At 45.2% G+C, this 22,106-nt stretch overlaps 1 protein-coding gene across 1 annotated transcript in view; it reads left to right on the top strand.

Annotated features, from left to right (window-relative positions):
• The first annotated feature begins 7,400 nt into the window (after positions 1-7,400).
• The window catches only part of LOC107118487 (mucin-5AC-like), a 120,210-nt gene continuing 105,504 nt past the window's right edge, over positions 7,401-22,106 (top strand). The window contains exon 1 of the mRNA XM_015420840.1: positions 7,401-7,488. Coding sequence (XP_015276326.1) covers positions 7,401-7,488 — 88 coding nt within the window. The remainder of the gene's footprint in view (positions 7,489-22,106) is intronic.

Raw genomic sequence — 22,106 nt, 5'->3', positions numbered from 1 at the left:
GAATACTGAGGTTTTACTTTAGAAAAAACAACTCATACATTAACTTAAGATGATCCAAACAAAGTAAGGAAACCAATCCCAAATGCTTTCATTTACTTAAAATTATTTGGCAGAGAATTCAACACTTTAATGATGGTCTGGGCCTGGCTGGGGTGATGGCACGCGTGCCCACAGAGAGGGCTCTGAGTGCCACCTCTGGCACCCGTGCCGTAGGTTCGCCACCACTGCCTTAGGCAGTTGAAGAACAAATGGGACTGTGCAGGGCTGGTGTAGCTTCTTTGCAAGGAGTTACCATAAGGAGTGTTCCACTACAGAGCTCTAATACTTGAAGAATCATCTAACATCAGATAGCGCCTGTAGGCCAATAATGATTTCAGAATCTGAGGATATGACAGACCCCTGTCTCTTTCCCAAAATGCAGGCAGATTTTCCCACCAAAAATATTTATTGTTTCCCTCAGTGACTGAGCTGTACTTCAGTAGTGTGTAGTTCTTCAATATTCTATAAGCTTTAACTGTCCCACCCTGTCACATATATTAGTTTATGACCCAGCACAGAACTAAAGGAAATACAGGAGCTGTCTTTGGTTTTAAATACACTCATGAAATAGATTCTTTTGAACTATGGTACTGGAGAAGACTCCTTGGCCTGCAAGGAGATCAAATCAGTCAATCCTAAAAGAAATCAACCCTGGCTGTTCCCTGGAAGGCCAGATAATGAAACTGAAGCTCAAATACTTTGGCCACCCAATGAGAAGGAAGCACTCACTGGAGAAGACCCTGATGCTGGGAAAGATTAAAGGTCAAAGAAGAAGGGGACGGCAAAGGATGAGATGGTTAGACAGTGTCATCGATGCAACGAACATGAAATTGAGCCAACTTCAGAGGACAGGAAGGCCTGGCGTGATCTGGTCCATGGGGTCGTGAAGAGTCGGACTCGACTGTGCGACTGAACAGCAACAACAACCCTCATGAAATGGCACATGAGGTAAAATTAACTTTCAAAAGAGAATATAGATTTTAATAAACAGGCAAGGAATAGATAAAAATGATGATTCCAGGTATAGTGGTTGCTGAGGACAAACTTTCTAATATATACAGATTTGAAGTTTTTGAACATACAAGACAGGGTTGTTTTACCTTATTATTTATTACAGCTGTTACACAAAATCTTAAATGATCAGAGAATAGCTTTGTCTTAGTGCTTCTAGGTTTCTACCTTCAGGGTTCTAGGTTTTCCCTTTAGATATTACAGCTTTTCACTAACTCCTGAGGTGTCTAAGCCTCTCCCCCTTATCACAGACCCGGGTTCTCTTAAAATTCCCTTTCACTGGCAGGAAGTTATTCTCCTAGTCCCTAAGAAGCAATGACTTATTTTACTATTTGGCTTGTACTGGAGTTCTCTCTAACTACCCAGACCTTCTGCCAAATCATTCTCTAGTATTCATTGTTTTTATAAAGCTGTTTTGTAGCTTTCTTGACTGAGAATCTAAATTCTCCCTCTGAGTAGTTTTGATATATTTAAGACAATGGGGTCTCTCTTCTTCTCCCTGTAGAAGTACTTTTCTGACTATTGCCTGTCAGAAAACACTAACTCCCAAATGTCTCTTCCTGCAGAAGTCAAACCCTCTTGCTACTGATCCAGATGTTAGGTTTCAAACAAAGACCAAACATGACTCAAAAGGCAAAATGAAACTTTCCCCTCCAGATCAGCTGTTTTATTTCCTCTCTCAGCTGATGTTGTCCAATCAGAGACCAAGTAGAGCAGCCAAATACATAAGGTCTGCACTCCAGGGAAGATTAACTCATGAACTCCCTGACTCTCTGACACAAGCAGCATTTTAAAAACTTGCTTTTCTGTGAAATTTGTCACAGAGGGATATATATGAAGGTATGTTTCTTCAAGTATCCCGGATCCAGATAATTGAAAGCTCTGAAGGGAAGAACAAGCACTTTAAATTCTGCTCAGAACAAAACTGAGAACAATTTTTTTCCTTCTCTCTAGCCAACTCAAGGTAAAACACAATGGAAAGAAGTCATTAAAGGATTAATCATCTCTGTTTTGGGAATCTCAGTGCTTCTTTCCATATTACAATTTCCCCAGAAGAACTTAATATTTTGCTCTCTCCTCTTGAAAATTTCTCAGCAAGTAATATCAAGCCAGAGAAATGGAGTCCATCAAAATCTTACCAAGAACATGTTAATGAATATGGAAAACAAAACAATGGCCCACAGACTGGAAATGCTCAATCTTCATTGCAGTTCCAAGGAAGAGACATCCAAGACTTCAGCAACTATCGGACCATCACCTTAATTTCTCATGCATGTAATGTGATGCTCAAAATCTTACAACAAAGACTTATCGTATATAGAATGAGAAATTTCAGAGCTTTAAGCTGGATTCAGGTAAGAAAGAGGCAGTAAAGATCATATTGCAAATTAATGTTGGTTACTGGAGTGTACAAGAGAATTTCAGAAGAAAATCAGCTTGTGTTTCGGAGATTATAGCAATGCTTTTGACTGTGTGGATCATGAAAAGCTATGGTTCATTTTAAAAGAAATGGACATGTCATAACATCTGATTGTTTTGATGCAAAATGTAGACAAGAGGCTACTGTAGGGACAGAATATGGAGAAATAGAATGGTTTCCAATTGGCAAAGGTGTCAGACAAGGATGTATTTATCTCCATATCTCTCCAGTCTATATGCAGTACATATCATAATGAAAGATGGATTTGATTTAGATGATGGTGGAGTGAAAACTGGTGGAAGGAACATTAAGAATCCGAGATATGCAGATGATCCCAGATTACTGGCAGAAAACAGTGAAGACTTGAAGTGACTACTGATGAAGGTTAAAGCAGACATTGCCAAAGCAGGATTACATCCGAAGATCAAGAAGACAAAAGTAATGAATGCTGGGGAATTACACAACTTTAAAACTGATGATGAAGAAATTGAAACTGTTCCTGATTTTGTATTCCCTGGCTCCACCATCAACCAAATGGGAGACTGCAACCAAGAGATCAGAAGGTGATTGAGACTAAGACAGGCAGCCACAAAGAAGAAGAAGAAGAAGAAGAAGAAGAAGAAGAAGAAGAAGAAGAAGAAGAAGAAGAAGAAGAAGAAGAAGAAGAAGAAGAAGAAGAAGAAGAGATTGGATTTATACCCTGCCCTTCACTACCCAAAGGAGTCTCAGAGCGGCTTACAAACTCCTTTCCTTTCCCTTCCCCTCCCCACAACAGACACCCTGTGAGGTAGGTGGGGCTGAGAGAGCTCTGACAGAAACTGCTCATTTTTCAAGAACGGCTCTTATCAGAACTATGGCTTTCCCAAGGTCATCCAGCCAGGTGGAAGTGGAGGAGTGGGGAATCAAACCCGGTTCCCCCAGATTAGAGTCTGCACACTTAACCAACTACACCAAAGAAAAGGTCCTCAAGTGTAAAGATGTGTTGCTGGCAACCAAGATCAAGATAACGCATTCCCCATTACTACGTGTGGGTGTGAAAGTTAGATAATGAAGAAAGCTGACAGGAAGAAATGCGATTCATTTGAAATGTGGTGTTGGAGGAGAGTTTTACAGATAACCATGGACTGCCAAAAAGACTAATAAGTGTGCTCTAGGTCAAATCAAGCCTGGACTCTCCTTAGAAGCTAGAATGACCAAACTGAGGCTATCGTACTTTGGTCACCTCATCATGACAAGACAGTATGCACTGAGAGAAAAAAAGACAATAATGCTAAGAAAAGTTGAAGGCATCAGGAAAAGAGGAAGACCCCAACGAGATGGATTGATTCAATCAAGGACGCCATAGTCCTCAGGTCACAAAACCTGAGAACAGCTGTTAATGATGGGACGTTTTGGAGATCATTCATTCACAGGAGCTTCTTTAGTTGGATGCGATTTTGCGGCACTTAACACACACACACAGACGTCGATTGTGTGTGTATAAAGTGTTGCTGCAGCTGATTTATGGTGACTCCAGCAAAGGGCTTTCAAGGCAAGTGAGAAGCAGAGGTGGTTTGCCATTGATCTCCTCTGCAGAGTCTTCCTTGTTGGAGTCCCTTCCAAGTACTGACTAGGGTTGCCAGGTCCAATTTTGTCTCTGGCGGGGGACTTTGGGAGGTGTCCCCAAGAGGGCGGGACATCCTCAATGTGATGACATCACATTGGGGACATCCTGCACCAAGTCCCACCACCAAGAACAATCCCCGGCGACCACCCCTCTCCCTAATCTCCTGCAAGATTTAAAGGGCCCACCAATCAGGTGGAGGGCCCTTTATTTATTTATTTATTTATTTATTTATTTTCAGTTTTACAAATCAGACATTCCATCTGTGTTCCTTTACATATATAGTAGAGTCATTATACACTTAACAAGTCTTCTAACCAATTATACACCTTTAACCATCTCTTCGCATGTACCTTCTCATTTTGGTTTTGTAATGTCAAACTCAAATTATCAATTTGCGCTAATTCTAATATCTTCAATGTCAATTCTTCTTTAGAGGGTATTATTTCAGATTTCCAATTTTTAAGCCAGTAATAATCGAGCAGCAGTTATTATATAAACTAATAAATATGATTCTTGCACATTATATCCATCCGGGATTATATTTAACAAATATATTTCTGGTTTTAATGCTAATTTTTTCCCTAGAATTTCCTGAATTATCTTTCGCACCATTTTCCAATAACCTTATATTTTACTACATTTCCACCACATATGGTAAAAGGTCCCTATATTCATTTTACATTTCCAGCATAAATTGGAATACCCAGAGTATTTAGATCTTGCAAGAGGGGAGAGAGAGAAGCAGCTGCCGGCCGTGTGCCTGAACTCCAAGTGGCAACCCTTTAAGCGCTTCCAGCCAGTGGGGCCCCACGCACAATATCCAAACAGCAATGTTGCTTGGAGAGTGGGACCAGGAGGCCAGTCCCCAATGGCTGGAAGCACTTAAAGAGACCCTTTAAATGCTTCCAGCCAGTGGGCCCCTGTGTGCCCACAGCTGCCCCCTCCATCCCCTTTGCAAAATTTAAAGAGAGAAGGGAGTAAGGTTGCTAGACCCCGCCCCCCCCGTTTGGCAGGGGTTACCCACTTTTGGGTTCCAGGAATGAGCTCCTGGAAGAGATCAGGGCCCTGTGGGACCTATTACAGCTCCGCAGGGCCTGCAAGACGGAGCTCTTCCGCGAGGCTTTCGATTAGGAGCCGCCCCACTAATACCATCAACGAGCCCAGCCCTCAGTTTCAACATCTGGTTCATTACACTGAGTGACTCAGGACGACACTGAACTGAACTCAACAGCTGGAGACATATCCAGTATGCCACCGCAAATAAGAACTATATGACTAATAGCACCTTACGTTTTTATGTTTCTATGTTTTATAATCCTATATCGTAGTGTTTTATAATGTTATATGGTTTTATCGGCAATGTGCCAATGTTGTAAGCCGCCCTGAGCCCGCATGTGGGTAGGGCGGGATATAAATCGAATAAATAAATTTCACAACAAAAATGTTTATTGAAAATAGTTTGTAACAAATTAGTATAGAAAGCAATAAACAACATACTTTCAAGGTTCTTATATAGTATACAATTCTATAAAATACTAGTTAACGTTTATATTCAAACAAAAATTAAGACAGCATATTTATCTTCATATTCTTGTTAAAATTACCATAACCTCTGGTAATTAAAACCAAAAAGAAAATAATACAATTATTGGCCATATAGCATAATTTGGTATTTAGCATTGGAGATTCTTTCCCAGTCGAATTTGTCGATTGTAATTTTGTCCAAGATAGGGTTCCATTTATCTAAAGGATTATAAAATTCAAATTTGTTTTGATGCGTAGTATTATAAATAGAATTTTTTTTCCAATAAAAAGAAATTCCAAATATTATGAATCCACTGGGTAATAGTAGGTATCTGTTTATCTTTCCATTTTTTTTGCAATAAGAGCTTTGGCTGCTGTAATCAAGATGTTAATCAGTTGTTTAGTATTTGAAGAATAGTTGTCTGTTGGCCAAAGATTAAGCAGTATTAGAGCTGGGTCCATCATATCCCGTAAATGAATAAATTGAATAAATAAATAAAATGGGGGGGGCTCAACCCACTGCCAGCCAGCTGGCCAGTGGGGGAAGCCCTGCCCCTAACCCCAACACGCGCAACCACCCCTCTCCCTTCTCTCTTGAGAGAGAGGAGTGGCTGTGGGCCCCGCTCCTGATTGAGCACGAGGGGCCCTCCAGCTGCGTGTACTTAAAGGGAACCCTTTAAGTGCAGGTGCATGGGGCAAAACGGCCCCATGTGCCTGATCTCTAAGCAGCAATGCTGCTCGGAGACTGGGCGCGCGGGGCCCGTTGGGACCGTCCCCGCGGGGGCGGGGCTTGGAGCCGGGACATCCCTAACGGGATGTCATCATGTTGGGGGTGCCTTGCCCCCTCCAGGAATTCCTTTCCCAAGTCCACCGCTTGGGACAAAGATGGACCTGGCAACCCTAGAAGGGAGAAGGTGTGGGTGAGGAGGCTTGGGCATGGGGCTGGGGGCGGGGCTGGGGTCGAAGCCTCAAAAGTTCTGGCAGCCTCAGTACTGACCCTGCTTAGCTTCCAAGATATGACGAGATTGGGTTATCCCATGCCGCCTTCGCTCCCATCCAGTCCATTAGGCAAGCCTTATATAAGTTCGAAAACAATCATTTTGAACCTAGGCTACTAATTTTTTTTTTGTTCAGTAGCACAGTCGAGTCCGACTCCTCGCGACCCCATGGACCAGATCATGCCAAGCCTTCCTGTCTTCTGCCATTCTCCGAAGCCCGCTCAATTTCATGTTCGTTGCATCCATGACACTGTCCAACCATCTCACCCTTTGCCGTCCCCGTCTTCTTTGACCTTCAATCTTTCCCAGCATCAGGGTCTTCTCCAGGGAGTGCTCCCTTCTCATTGGGTGGCCAAAGTATCTGAGCTTCAGTTTCATCATCTGGTCTTCCAGGGAACAGTCTGGGTTGATTTCTGTTAGGATTGACTGATTTGATCTTCTTGCAGTCCAAGGGACTCTCAAGAGTCTTCTCCAGCACCATAGTTCAAAAGACTCTATTCTTCTGCGCTCGGCCTTCCTTATAGTCCAACTCTCGCAGCCATACATGACTACTGGGAATACCATTGCTTGGACCATGCGGACTTTTGTTGGCAGGGAGATGTCTCTACTTTTACTACTACATGACCAAAAAAAAAAAATGGTTGCCAGTTTTGTCCTTCACTGTGTTTCTGATACAGCTGCTAACGTCTGTGATCTCCTCAGAGATATTTCTTTCGCGGAAATCTTAGACAGGGGGAAAAGAACAAACGTTTTTTTAACATCAGAGGAGTGATTTCTCCGTCTCCGCAGTCAGGGTTGAAAAATGAGGCACGACGATCTTGCGGGCCGTGAGGGCCACCTAACTCAAGAGTTCAAAGGACGCTTCTGGAGACTCAGACATCAGCACAGAGGTATGGAAATCTGACTGGGGCCACCTTCCCACCATTCATTTGAAACACCAGTGACATTTACCATATTGCCCCTCTGACAACCTTAGGCAACACAGACATAGCAAAGATAAGCTTTACCACACAGGGATAAGATAAGATCATCATTTGTAGATCCTTTCCCCTATCTCAGCTTCCCACCTATCCAGTTTCAACCAGCCTAACTAGTTTTTTTTTCTCCCTGCAACCCACCTCAGGTAAGGTAACCAACCTGTCTCTATCACTACTGAGTAGGGCTCCTCGTACGAAGGGCAACAATAATGCAGTGCAACAAGCTATGCAGAGTTCAGCTTGTGACACCCTTCTAGATCAATCAGTTTCAGGTTAGAAACCGGATTTCTGTCTCAACGTCTTTATCCGTGTCGATTCATTTCAAAGGCACCTGTATCTTCCTTACTTATCTTCACTATTACGCCACCCGTGAAAAGACAATGGTTTGTGGCCTCAGTTACTGAAATCACAGAAGACTGGGCCTTGTCTACGGCAATAAAGGAAAGTGGCTGGCCATGACACATTTATTACATGTACTTGATTCAAAGCTTGGATCCAGGCGAATATTTCCATAAGCAGAAGGATTTTTGGCAAATATTGGCAAATATTTCCATAAGCAGAAGGATTTTTGGCAAATAATGGCAAATATTTCCATAAGCAGAAGCAGGGCTCTTTTTGTAGCAGGAACTCCTTTGCATATTAGGTGACACACCCCTAATGTAGCCAATCCTACAAGAGTTTACAGTAGCCCCTGTAAGAAGAGATATGTAAGCTCTTGGAGGATTGGCTACATTAGGGGTATGTCGCCTAATATGCAAAGGAGTTTCTGCTACAAAAAGAGCCCTGACTGCAGAAGCATCACCTTGACACAGAGAGTACTCCATCTTTCTGTGGTATACCTCTGAGCACGGGTCATTTCCTGCAGGAGCACACAGGAGCGGAGCTCCGGCAGTAAAGAGCCCAGGGGGTGGGCACATGCAACAAGCCCCATCCCCTGCTCCCAGCAGTCCTCAGAGCAAGAAGCAGCCAGGTCAGTTGCAGAGCTCCTCCCAGCCCCCCGGTCCAAAACAGTCCAGTGGCACCTTTAAGACCAAGTTTTATTCAGGTACTAGCTCTCCCTCCTCTGCCAGGACAGATCTGCACGTCCCCCCCCCCAAAAAAAATAGCTAGCTCTCCAAAACAGTCCAGTGGAGCCTGAGTGGTGGGTGTTGCCTTCTGACACAATTCCGGTGATATCATGGGGTGTGGCATATGCAAATAAGTTATGCTAATGAGTTATGCTAATGAGCTCCTGCACCTCTTTTTCTACGAAATGACCCCTGCCTCTGAGGATGCCAGTCACAGTTACTGGTGAAACGTCAGGTCCTACAATGCCAAGACCACGGCCATACAACCCGGAAAATCTACAACAACTAACGAAGGATTTTTGTCCATGGAGCTTGACTTTCTCACCTCCTACTTCTGCTCCAGCCCAGAATGCCTCCTGAAAAGGTGCTTCTGGAGGACGGGGGACCCTCAGGTATAGCATTTCAGGCGGCATCCTGGGATACAGTGAGAAAGGAGGGGAAGGGTATAAAGTCACACTCTAGATGGAACTCCTTCCACCCACCGAAACATCCAAGACAGTAGAAGTCAGGGCTGGAGCCAGGATTTTGTAATTCGGGGGGGGGGGCTTTAAATAGGTCAGGGGGGCACGGACGTCACAAAATAAAAAAACAAAATTAAAATAAAATGTTAAAAACTCACTTCTGCAGAGTTCGCAATCTGCTTGCCTATGCAGGGAAGCAAGCTGCGCTTGGGGAAGGGGCGGCGGTGGGGAGTCCTCCAGGTGGCCCAGAGAGTTGGGGGGCCTGGGGGCTGCATGGAAGTCAGGGGGCCAGGCCCCGAAATGCCCCCTGCAGCTACGGGCCTGGTAGAAGCAGGAGCAAACATTAGCATCAGTTTCATTTTGTAAGACAGAAACGACTAGGAAACCCTTGGAGGCAGGGGAGTCCGGTTTACACACCAGAGAACTGAGAAGTGCGTTCAGACGTTAAAAAAAAAAAATTCAAACCATCTCAACTGCTTCTCAGTCAGTCACGTTAATAATGACTGTAAACCTCCTCTGCAGCGTGGTATAAACTTAAACCAAAATTAAAACCAAAGCAACATAAAAGCTCCTGACAAGGCTGATATGATGTGGCTGATTATTATGCATTTTGTTTTAATTTGTTTAAAATGAGGGTGCTGAGCTGGGCACGACGTTGGGGATGCTGTACATCTCATTGCTCGGCGATTTTATTGTACTGAATCTACCTCTGTGCTTCTGCGTACAGTTGATAAGGTGCCACAAACCTCTGCTTCTAAGTGGCAAGGTAAAGGTAAAGGTTCCCTTGCTCGGAAGCCAGTCGAGTCCGACTCTAGGGTTGCGGTGCTCATCTCCGTTTCAAAGCCGAAGAGCCAGCGCTCTGCGAAGACGTTTCCGTAGTCATGTGGCCGGCATGACTAAACACCAAGGCGCACAGAACGCTGTTCCCTTCCCACCAAAGTGGTACCTATTTATCTACTTGCAATTTCTTGCTTTCAAACTGCTAGGTTGGCAGGAGCTGGAACTAAAGACGGGAGCTCACTCCGTCATGCGGCAACTCGGGTCTCGAACTGCTGAACTACTGACCTTCCACAGCCTGCAGTTCAGCGTCTTAACCACTTGAGCCAAGTAGAATATAAATGTTTTAAATAAACAAACAAATGTGATCATATGATAAGACTGAGTGAACTTCCCATTTCTTGTCTTTAAGCGAGAGATGCTGAGACCTTGGGTTTTAAATCTTCATTGACAACACTTGGGAAATCATGAATGCATTCAAAGAGCTGTAATGAATCAGCAGACCTTAAGCTTTATTGTATAAAACCAGAATACGGAAACAGTCACATCTAGATTCTTTTCATTCCGTATTTGAATGCTGTCATTGGCATCCATTTGTGCATGCTTATAATGATCTCTTTAACACTATATATCTTTGGATAGTTTAAAAAACTGTGGAAAGGTGAACTCGGGTTTGCCACTAAACATACACCCACCAAGGAACTGCAGCTAATCTTGGCTCCTTGCCAAGTATCCCTGTGATATATATGTTTGACACATCACATGTTTAAAATGTGCAATGAGTGAAGTTGGAATCCCAGAGCCAGTACATCTGTGAATACCAGTTGCTGAGTGGCAACAGCAGGGGAGAGCTTTGTCTTCACACCCATGGGTACGTGGTTAGCTCATCTGCGAAACAGAATGTTGGCCAAAATGGTCAGATCCAGCAGGTTTCTTTTTCTGATCTTATATTTCTTACTGATATAACACGTACTGCTTGGGAGAAAGATGGAATCAGTTTCTCTGACCAACTCTCAGTCACTCTCAGTTTTCTTCTCAAGGCTTTTTTGTGCCCTTGGCAACCTTGCCCACTTAACATTCTGTGAGGAGTTTCTTCTTAAGTCTCCTTCGAAATCAGCAGAGAATCCACATATGAGCAATGAGAAGCAAAATCCCTCTAAGTAGACTTTGATATAATCTGCAATATACACAAACTAGGAGTAAGGCCCGTTGTGGGAAGAAATACAACGAGCTCTAGAAGGGAACTCCAGGTGAATGTCCCGGCTGTGGCTGGTGGGGCAGCAGAGGGAAGGGGAAATTAGAGAGAGGCAAGCCACGTTTCTTTCCTTCTGCTTCGCTATAAGGCAGGGCTGTCTCAAGTCATTTTGCTGCCCCAAGTGGGTAGTATAGGAGGACAGCTTCATGGTAACAGGTATGGTTCCCTCCACCCCTGACATATGTTGATTTGAGGTTATGCAGTGGCAGCTAAGGTAGAAAAGCACCTCCTCCTATGCCATGTCTTCTGGGTTCCAAGGGTCTGGAAAGTGGTTCCATAGCCAGTTACAGGGTTGCCAACTCTGGGTTGGGAAATACCTGTAAATTTGAGGGGAAGAAGAAGAAGAACAGACACCCTGTGAGGTGGGTGGGGCTGAGAGAACTCTGACACAAACTGCTCTTTTTCAAGGACAGCTGTGCCAGAGCTTGTGACTGACTCAAGGTCACATCAGCAGGTGCAAGTGGAGGAGTGGGGAATCAAACCCGGTTCTCCCAGATTAGAGTCCGCACACTTAACCACTACACCAAACTGGCTTTCTGCCTGGGTAGGGCAGTGTTTGGGGTGGGGAGGGACCTCAGCAGGGTATAATGCCATAGGGTCCGTTGCCAAAAGCAGCCATTTTCTCCAGGAGAACTGATTGTGGAGATCTCCAGGTGCTGCCTGGAGGCTGGCAATACTAAGGGGAGGACCATACCTGTAGATTTGAAGGGTAGAGCCTGGGGAGGGCAGGGTTTGGGGTGCAGAGGGACTTCAGCATGGTATAATGCTATAGAGTCCACTGCCCAAAGCAGCCATTGTAATAGCTGGGGCATTTTCTGTAGGAGAAATGATGTGCTGTAGTTCGGGAACACGGTGATTTCTGGGAGATCTTCAGGCCCCACAGGGAGATTGGCAACTCCAGTGACTGTTTAAGAGAAGATTGGTATATGTATTTTACCTCAAGACACATTCAATGACTCCCAACAGCAACAACAAACTGTTTAGAATGTCAGAGGCAAAGGCCAATCAGGCCACATATGCAAGTGACCTCTGTGTTCTGACTGGCTATTGGGGGGAGAGGAACAGCAAACTGTTTAGAATATTGGAGGCAAGACTCAGGCAATGCAGCCAGTGGATAGGGACAGCTTCTGAGTGACAGATCAGGGAGCCAACTGATTTGGGAGTGTGTGGAATGTTCAGGAGAGTCCACAACCAAAACATAATTATTATATAGAGAGATGGCCTGAGACAAATATGGCTTTGCTCCCCTTTACCTCATGGTAGGGAAGAACAAGCCTGTAAAAGCCACTGCAGCCCCAAACTTTACACGTGTCAGCTCAGCTTTCAGGTTATCCAACAAGAACTTTGCATCAATTTAAGTCTATATAGATTTATTTAATAGATATCCTGCTCTGAATGCCATTTGACCATTTGATCACATTCTACAATGTCTTCCGCCTGTTTCTAAGAATAGAAACAAGCCTCGCTAAGTTCCCTGTCAAGTGTACTTAGGATTGTAGCCACAGATACTTAGGTTTATGTTTGAAGAGTGATTAAACAAGCCAAATAATTTTTTTTCCCAGCAGCATTTCCTGGAAGAGGTGAGCATAATGAATTAAAATGAAAGGCTTGAACTCGGACTGGCATCTTGCAAAACACTGAAATTTTCATGGGATTTCTTCTCTGCGTCATGGGTCATTCATCTAACAATAGGTCTTAAGCGCTGATGCAGTGATTTGATACATTTTGGGCTGCAGTTACAAGCACAGGTATAAATCCGGTTAGCCAGTATCCGGGGTGGTTGGGGGAGATGACAAAACGTAATGACTGGAAATGGAGACAGCTAAAAAAATGACAGTAACTTCAAATAGAGGTTACAGTCAGTGTTCCCTCTAAGCTGAGTTAGTGTGAGCTAGCTCACAGTTTTTTCACCTCCAGCTCACACATTTTTGTCTTAGCTCAGGAAGGAGGGCTCCAGAGCAAACTAATTTATGCAGTAGCCAAATCGCCCACTCACGACTTTAATGCCAGTAGCTCACAAAGTAGATTTTTTGCTCACAAGACTCCACAGCTTAGAGGGAACATTGGTTACAGTAACCCCTTCACAACCTTCAAGAGATACAGTATTATTAATATTAATAAACACAGGAAGTGCAAGGCAGTCATGCTACCTGTATTTTCATATCATTAGCATCCAAACAAAGATCACATCTCTCTTCCCCATGCATGTACTCCAAAACGTACATACATGGGAGGTATGCAAGATCCTGCTACAGATACAAGCAGAAAAACAAGAAGCATGCAACTCACTCATATGCAGAGGTCATTTCGGGGGGGAACGCGGGGGAACACAGTTCCCCCGGGTGAGGTAGGGGGCGGGGCACATGACGAAGCCCCGCCCCCTGCTTCCGGCCGCCCCGCTTCCGGCCCTCATTCAGCCAGGAGGAGGCAGGAGAAGAGGGAGGGTAAGTTGCTTCCTCCCTGCCTCTCCCCACCCCAGCCTGCCTGGGGCCAGGGAGGGCCTTCGCGGGGCTTCCTTGCACTCCCGCTGGCCTTGCAGATCCACCGCCGGGCCCCTCATGGGGCTCGGCAGTGGAGCTGCAAGGCCGGCACCGGCGGCCGGGACCGTTGGGGGCGAGGTGTGTGGCCTTATGACACATTTCCGGTGATGTCAGGGGGTGTGGCCTTATGACACACTTCCGGTGATGTCAGGGGATGTGGCATATGCTAATGACTTATGCTAATGAGTTCCCCTAGCTCTTTTTCTACGAAATGACCCCTGCTCATATGCAATGTATTCACTGCCAGCCTTAACATCCAAAGTTGCTCTTAAGAGAGCTGTTATCACTTGAAAGCCCTAAACGTCAAGCAGGGACATGTTTTCTCAGCTTCCTCATGTAACCTGCAAATATGAATGTTCCTCTATATATTCAGTTTCTTGCATGATATATATCAACAGTTAGTATTGCGCGGATGTACAAATTTGTGGCCAAGGTGTCTTTATTTATCAGTTTATATGCCACTTCTTCAGAGACCTTGTTTGAGGTGGTTGGTAAGGAAAACAATATGCCTGAACCAAACATATAGTTAAAAACAAGCCAGGGCATAAAAACAGCATTAAGCAAACACAAAACAGCCTACAATAATATTAATAAAACAATCTTTTTTTTTGGTTAAAACAATTTTTATTTTCTCTTAAAGGTAATCATATATTTAAAACATTTTCACTTAACCAAAGTTCCCTCCCTTCCCTCCCTTCCCACCAGTGGCTTCCCGCAATGCTTCCCCCTTTTACTTCAAAATTCCAGTATAGATATCACAATTTAACTAGATATCACAATTTAACTAGATAACACAATTTAACTAGATAACACATTTTGACTCAATATTGTTCCATACATAGTAAATTTTGTTTTACATCCCAGTTTTTTTCCAAGTACAATTTAAAGTCATCCAATTCGTCAAAAAAATCTTGATCTTCTTTGTTATTCAACTTCCTTCCCCTACTTGCAATTTCTTGCTTTCGAACTGCTAGGTTGGCAGGAGCTGGAACTAGAGATGGGAGCTCACTCCATCATGCGGCACCCGGGTCTCAAACTGCTGAACTACTGACCTTCCACAGCCTGCAGTTCAGTGTCTTAACCACTTGAGCCACCACAGCTTCTTAATCTTAATCTTAAGGGACCATAAAAGAGCTTAAAAAGATGCAACCCCTCAATTAAAAGCCTGGGTAACAAGAAATGGTTTGGCTTGGTGCCTAAAGGAAAGAAAAGTTAGGCATCAGGCAAGCTCCAGGGGGCTGGCATTCCAATATTAGGTTACCAATGAGATCCAAGTATTTGAATAAACTATTGGCTGAACTTTTTGGCTTCAGCTATTCTTCCTCTGTTGCTGTGTAGAGTGTGAAGAGGCCAGATTGGCTTTCATTGACATGTGGCTTAACATTGTTGTCTGAGCATCCCTAAGCGAACCTCCCCATTAGTGCTCTGTATCCGTTGGAATCCTCTTGTGTGTTTATGTGCCAGTGATGTGGTACAAAAATAGAAGTGCCAGCAAAGTCATGGCAGCATCACACCTCTGATTAACTAAGTGATGATTTGTTGGTCTTCCCTCATATGCCTCATCACCAGGGGTCATTTCCTGCATGAGCACACAGGAGCAGAGCTCTGGCAGTAAGGAGCCCACACTTCTGGTGTTTTGGAGAGTGGACTCTGGCAGTAAGGAGCCCAGGGGGCGGGCACATGCAACAAGCCCCACCCCCTGCTCCCAGCAGCCCTCAGTCAGAGCAAGAAGCAGCCAGGTAAGTTGCAGAGCTTCCCCCGCCCCCCCCCCGGTCCAAAACAGTCCAGTGTGACCTTTAAGACCAAGTTTTATTCAGGTACAAGCTCTCCCTCCTCTGCGAGCGCAGACAAATTCTCCCCGCTCCCCCCCCCCCCATAGCTAGCAATCCAAAACAGTCCAGTGGCGGCTGAGCAGTGGGTGTTGCCTTCTGACACACTTCCGGTGATGTCAGGGGGTGTGGCATATGCAAATAAGTCATGCTAATGAGTTATGCTAATAGGCTCCTGCACCTCTTTTTCTACAAAATGACCCCTGCTCATCACAATTCCAACAATAGATGCTGGCCTTCTATCAAGTTGTGCTCCAAACATTATCACCGTTCCAGTAATTTTGCTTCTGCACTGATACCACCAAGCCCTGTGCTCAAGTGCTCCCTGCTCCACCTCTCTCCTCAGTGCTAGGATTGCCAATCTCCCGGTGTGGCCTGGAGATCTCCCAGAATTACAGCGGATTTCTGGACTACCAGAAATCAGTTCCCCTTGAGTCAATGGCTGCTTTGGAGAGTGGACTCCTATGGCATCAAATCCCTGCTGAGATCCCCAGGTCCACCCCCAAATCTCCAGGAATTTCCCATCTTGCAATGGGAAGCCCTGCTTGTTTTCTCAAAGCACAACCCATCATTTGCAATCACATCTGAATGAGGGATCTATGTTATTTTGCTTCCCATCCAAGCCAGGTCTAAAGTGCTAAAGGGGTAGCTGCTACCAGACTCTGACCGAATCTGCATCCAGCATTTGCTCCACTGTCTTACCAAACCCACCCTGGAACAGAAATCCCCACCTGCATTGCATGCCACTTTCACTTGGATTGAGTGTCCAATTTTATGGCAGCGTCCAGACTGCATGCCGCTTTCATGTCATTTGATCTCTGGTTTTATGGTGGCCATCTGCAGAGGTCATTTCGGGGGGGATCGCGGGGGATCGCAGTTCCCCCGGGTGAGGTACAGGGGGTGGGGCACATGACAAAGCCCCGCCCCCTGCTTCCGGCCGCCCCGCTTCCGGCCCTCATTCAGCCAGGAGGTGGCAGGAGAAGAGGGAGGGTAAGTTGCTTCTTCCCTGCCTCTCCCCACCCCTGCCTGCCTGGAGCCAGGGAGGGCCTCCGCAGGTCTTCCTTGCCCTCCCGCCGGCCTTGCAGGTCCACCGCCGGGCCCCTCATGGGGCTCGGCAGTGGAGCTGCAAGGCTGGCACCGGCGGCCGAGACCGTTGGGGGCAGGGTGTGTGGCCTTATGACACACTTCCGGTGATGTCAAGGGGTGTGGCCTTATGACACACTTCCAGTGATGTCAGGGGGTGTGGCATATGCTAATGAGTTATGCTAATGAGTTCCCCTAGCTCTTTTTCTACAAAACGACCCCTGGCCGTCTGCATAGATTTTTGGCCATTTTATGGCCATTCGGGGGTGACTGTGCAGTCAGTACAGCATTAGCCTGGGTTTAAGGCCCAATTTGCATCTAACGTTTGCTCCGTTGTTGTACCAAACCCACACGGGAACAGAAAAAGATGCGGCTCAAAACCACATTCAACTACTCCGGGCCAACACTGTCCTGACTGCAGAGTCACCCCTCAATGGCCATAAAATGGCCATAAAATGGCCATAAATCTGTGCAGACAGCCTCCATAAAACCAGAGATCAAACAAAGTGAAAGCAGCATGCAGTCTGGACACGTCTATAAAATTCGACAATCGATCAAAGTGAAAGTGGCGTGCAATGCAGGTGGGAATTTCTGTTTCAGGGTGGGTTTGGTAAGAGAGCGGAGCAAATGCTAGATGCAGATTGGGCCTCTGAGTGGACAAATGAAGGAGGGAGGGAAAGGAAGAGGAGGAAGCACATAGGCTTGTTCGCATCGCACCAAACCACGAAACAGCATTACATCTGAACATCAGTGTGCCACAAGTAGAGAGAAAATGTGGTGAAGAAACGTTTCCCAAGCAAAACATCACAACGAGTGAAGTACAGGGACTGTAGACAATCTGATCGTGGGAACAACTCTTTCCGAACCCCTAGCAATGAGTCATAATCTAACCATGAACAAAATCTTACCATTGAATCATTTCAAATAACTCTGTACGCAAAACAGGGTTACATCCTATTCTAGGCTGAACGCCTTCAGTGGAAGTACATAGCTCTTCTTCGGATTGCGCTGTAACTCTACCAGCCCTACTATAAAATAAGTTCTAACAGTACTTTCAGTTTTCACTGTGGCAAATGACTGTTAATTACCCAGGGCAAATTCGTATGTGTCATTTGGACTTCTTTCTCTCTACTTTGTGGGAGTACCACTCAGAGAAATGTACACACCAAATACAGAGCCACATCTTTTTTACTTGTACTCACAACAATTTAGCAAAAGTAGTCATGTTATTTGAACTGACTGGTATTTTAAATATAAGTATAGTGGTAAAGTATAAGTATAGAAGTATAGAAGGGGAAGTCGTGGAAGTAGTGACAGACTTCATGTTCCTGGGATCCCAGATCACTGCAGACTGTGACAGCAGCCATGAAATTAAAAGACGCCTGCTCCTTGGGAGGAAAGTGATGGCGAATCTAAACAGCATGATAAAAAGTAGAGACATCACCCTGCCAACAAAAGTCCGCATGGTCAAAGCAATGGTATTCCCAGGAGTCATGTATGGCTGCAAGAGTTGGACTATAAGGAAGGCCGAGCGCCGAAGAATAGATTCTTTTGAACTATGGTGCTGGAGAAGACTCTTGAGAGTCCCTTGGACTGCAAGGAGATCAAATCAGTCAATCCTAAAAGAAATCAACCCTGACTGTTCCCTGGAAGGCTAGATAATGAAACTGAAGCTCAAATACTTTGGCCACCAAATGAGAAGGGAGCACTCACTGGAGAAGACCCTGATGCTGGGAAGGATTGAAGGTCAAAGAAGACGGGGACGGCAAAGGATGAGATGGTTAGACAGTGTCATAGATGCAACGAACATGAAATTGAGCAAACTTCAGAGGACGGCGGAAGACAGGAAGGCCTGGCGTGATCTGGTCCATGGGGTTGTGAAGAGTCGGACTCAACTGTGCGACTGAACAACAACAACATAGCAGTAAAATAAGATGTGTTACCCTGCTTTTAATATGTCCCTCTCTAAATGAGACAAGCCCAAAGTAGCAGACTGAACTGCTCAACATTCACTAGAGAGTGTGCTTAATGAAGAGATAACCATGCAGATACCAATCAATATTCTTGAACATATACTAACCAAATGTTTCTTGACCTGTAAGAACAATACCGGCCGAGGTCTTACTCAAGCAACTCAAGACATTTTTCCAACCAAAGATTCAATGTATACCATAGCAAACTAATGTACTTTTAAGCTGACATATTCACACATTGTGTATCTGCAATGAGATGTACAGATTTTTTTTGGTTTGTTCAGTTCAGTTTAGGAACACTAGCAATTCTACTTAAGGAGAGCTAATCATGCAACCAGTGTGCTAGATGTGCCAGGAAAAACACACACACAGAGAGTTGAATAAATCTAAGTTAAACCTAAAAATAATTGAGTGATTAGGCTACAGAGGATTGGACATTAGCCTTCCCAGCTCATATAACCATTGGAATCTTGCCACAAGTAAAGTATGAAGACAGTGCCACTGTGATGGATGGATGGATGGATGGATGGATGGATGGATGGATGGATGGATGGCTCTTTTTGTCGCAGGAACTCCTTTGCATATTAGGCGACACACCCCTAATGTAGCCAATCCTCGAAGAGCTCACAGTAGCCCCTGTAAGAAGAGCTCTGTAAGCTCTTGGAGGATTGGCTACATTAGGGGTGTGTCGCCTAATATGTAAAGTAGTTCCTGCCACAAAAACAGCCCAGCTTTGGAACCCCCCCCACTAGTCTATTGTGCCACAGAACAGACAGCACTGTGGCATGGGAGAAGCAAGCAGGTGCGCAAGGTCGAATCATTTCACATAAAGAGGCACGAGGTTCCCTCCTGCAGCCATGCAGGTTGAACACAAATGCCTACGCCATGTGCTACTTGTGGTACCCATGTCACAGGCTGGCCCACCCTGATTTAGGAAAAACGGCATACATTTTCGGTCATTGCTGGAAATCTTTCCAGCTCTGTGGATTACATGATGCCTCCGAAGTATACGAGTGAACTGGCTGTATATATTCAAACAGTGACTAATTAACCTCTCCTGACTTACCCAACTTATTCCCATTAAGGAAAGGTCTCTTTTGCATTCCTGTGCAGCCTCACTTTCAATTAGCACTTGCATGAAGTGGAGACTTTTACACTTTATGGTTATTGGAATGGAAATGCCGGGGTGGGGGTGGGTGGGGGATGGGGGAATGCGGCCTAAGGAGATTCTTATCTTGATCTATTTCAGCACACTTAGCAGAAGTTGCTTTCACAGGTGGAACAGGTACAAAGTACGGACTGATGCCAGCCAGCACAGGCATTGTTTCAAATATCCAATATTTCATTGAGGGCAGCTTTCACACCGTGAAACGCAGCTAGCAGCCTTGTTCCGATGATACGGCAGGAACGTAAAGTGACTTGCCCTCCACCATGGCTGAAGTGGGCTGTGACAATAGGCATTAAGCTCCCACCCTCTATTGAAGTTCAGCTCACAGCCGTAATTACAAAACGATAGAAGGAGCAGATCTCTTGTGTGCTGTTCCTAACATTGCCCAGAACTGATTGTGTATGTAAGATTGTAGTAGGGTTTGCCCTGGGTTGTCTTTTCTGCTCATACTTCAGTATGAATCAGTAGTTGTGGGTTATGCCTTTAAGCTTAATTGTTTTAAAAATCGATCCGTTTGCATTTTGTGTGTTCACCAAGTTTCTCAAGCCTTTTGAGCTGTGTTCACCCAGGTGGGGGCAAGTATAAACTGCCACCTCCTTAAATACTACATTTTTTGATGTTCTGAACTCATAACATACATCCTACATCAAAGAAAAGGGGATGGGTGTGATGCTGGGACACAGGGTAATCATCTCAAAGACACTAGCCTACTGTTTACTTCCCTACATCTTGACCTCAGTCCTAAACATATTTATGAATTTGGGAACAAGTCCTGCTCATTTCAAAGACTATGGCCCTAGCCAAATACCAGAGATTTTATTTTTGACTGAGCACACTTTAATGCTCTTTTAAAGGATCGGAGTCCTTTGGCCTCAGATTCTGCTTGTGTTCCTTCCCTTAATCCTTCAATATATTCAAGGTTTTAAAACTGTTTTCCATAGCTTAATGTACAAATGCATTCTAAATCCTGTCACTGCCAACCACCTGCATATAGAAATCCTTTCCTTCATGTTCCATGGAGCTCTCAAAGCACTCCCTGTTCAAACAGAATTCAAGGAATAATTCATCTTTTCCCCATCCACATCTCTTCTTCACAAGCTTTTTTAGAACAAAATCGCTGTTTTATGGGAGTCTGTGAGGGGGGAGGGGGGACTTACCGGGAGCAGCAGGGGGGCCCATGCGATGTTCAGCAGTGTGTCTATGACACTGCCCACATGACCTGGAAGTGACATCATCACGACTGGGATGTCAAGGCGATGCTCTGGTATTTGGGCAAAAACTCAGTGGTCAACCTGGCTTCCACTACAGAGTTTTTGCCCAAAATACCAGAGCGTTGCCCTGATGTCCTGGATGTGATGATGTCACTTCCAGGTCATGTGGGTAGTGATGCAGACACATTGCTGCACGTTGGATGGATCTCCCTCTTTTTCTGTGTAAGTTCCCTCCCCCCACTGGCCAGCCGATGGGCAGCGGGGAAGTGGGGCCTGGCAGCGGGGAACCCACATCTCCACTGGGGGGGTCTGGCAACCTTAGTGAAGCAGGACTGTTGTGTGGGTCCTTTTCAAAGAAGTACCTTAAGGAGGTAAATCAGTGGCTATTAGCCACAAGGTATAGATAGGGGCTCTGGGGCAAGTGATGCTCTGTATTCTTGGTGCTTGGGGGGGGGGGAACAGTGGGAGGGCTTCTAATGTCCCGGCCCCACTGATGGACCTCCTGATGGCACCTGGTATGTCTGGCCACTGTGTGATACAGAGTGTTGGACTGGATGGGCCTTTGTTCTTATGTTCTTAAAATAAGAGATCACAGCCCTAGCATTTCCTGTGGTGATTATGACACTGGAATGGGAGCAAAAGCTCGGTTCATCTCTGATTTTAATCAAAGTGACCTGAGACTGGGAAAGATAATGAAACTGACTCCTTGATGGGAGGGAATGGCCGTAGTAGATTTTTTTATGGGAAGAGCCATGCAAAGAACCTGTAGAAGAGAGACAGGTGTTTGCTATACCACATTGGTGCAGTCAGTTTCTACCAGTATCATCATTCTGCCCCAGCATGACCATTTGCACCATACAAAATGGCCAGAACATCTGGCGCAGTGCTGTCTTATTGGCCAGTTTGGTGTAGTGGTTAAGTGTGCGGACTCTAATCTGGGAGAACTGGGTTTGATTCCCCACTCCTCCACTTGCACCTGCTGATGTGACCTTGGGTCAGTCGCAAGCTCTGGCACAGCTGTCCTTGAAAAAGAGCAGTTTGTGTCAGAGCTCTCTCAGCCCCACCCACCTCACAGGGTGTCTGTTGTGGGGAGGGGAAGGGAAAGGAGTTTGTAAGCCGCTCTGAGACACCTTTGGGTAGTGAAGGGTGGGGTATAAATCCAATCTC

Source organism: Gekko japonicus, unplaced genomic scaffold (genome assembly GCF_001447785.1).
Source record: "Gekko japonicus isolate JY-2015 unplaced genomic scaffold, Gekko_japonicus_V1.1 scaffold2153, whole genome shotgun sequence".
NCBI classification, from domain to species: Eukaryota; Metazoa; Chordata; class Lepidosauria; order Squamata; family Gekkonidae; genus Gekko; species Gekko japonicus.
Note: the sequence above shows the minus strand (reverse complement) of the source record. Positions and strands in the feature narration are given on the sequence as shown.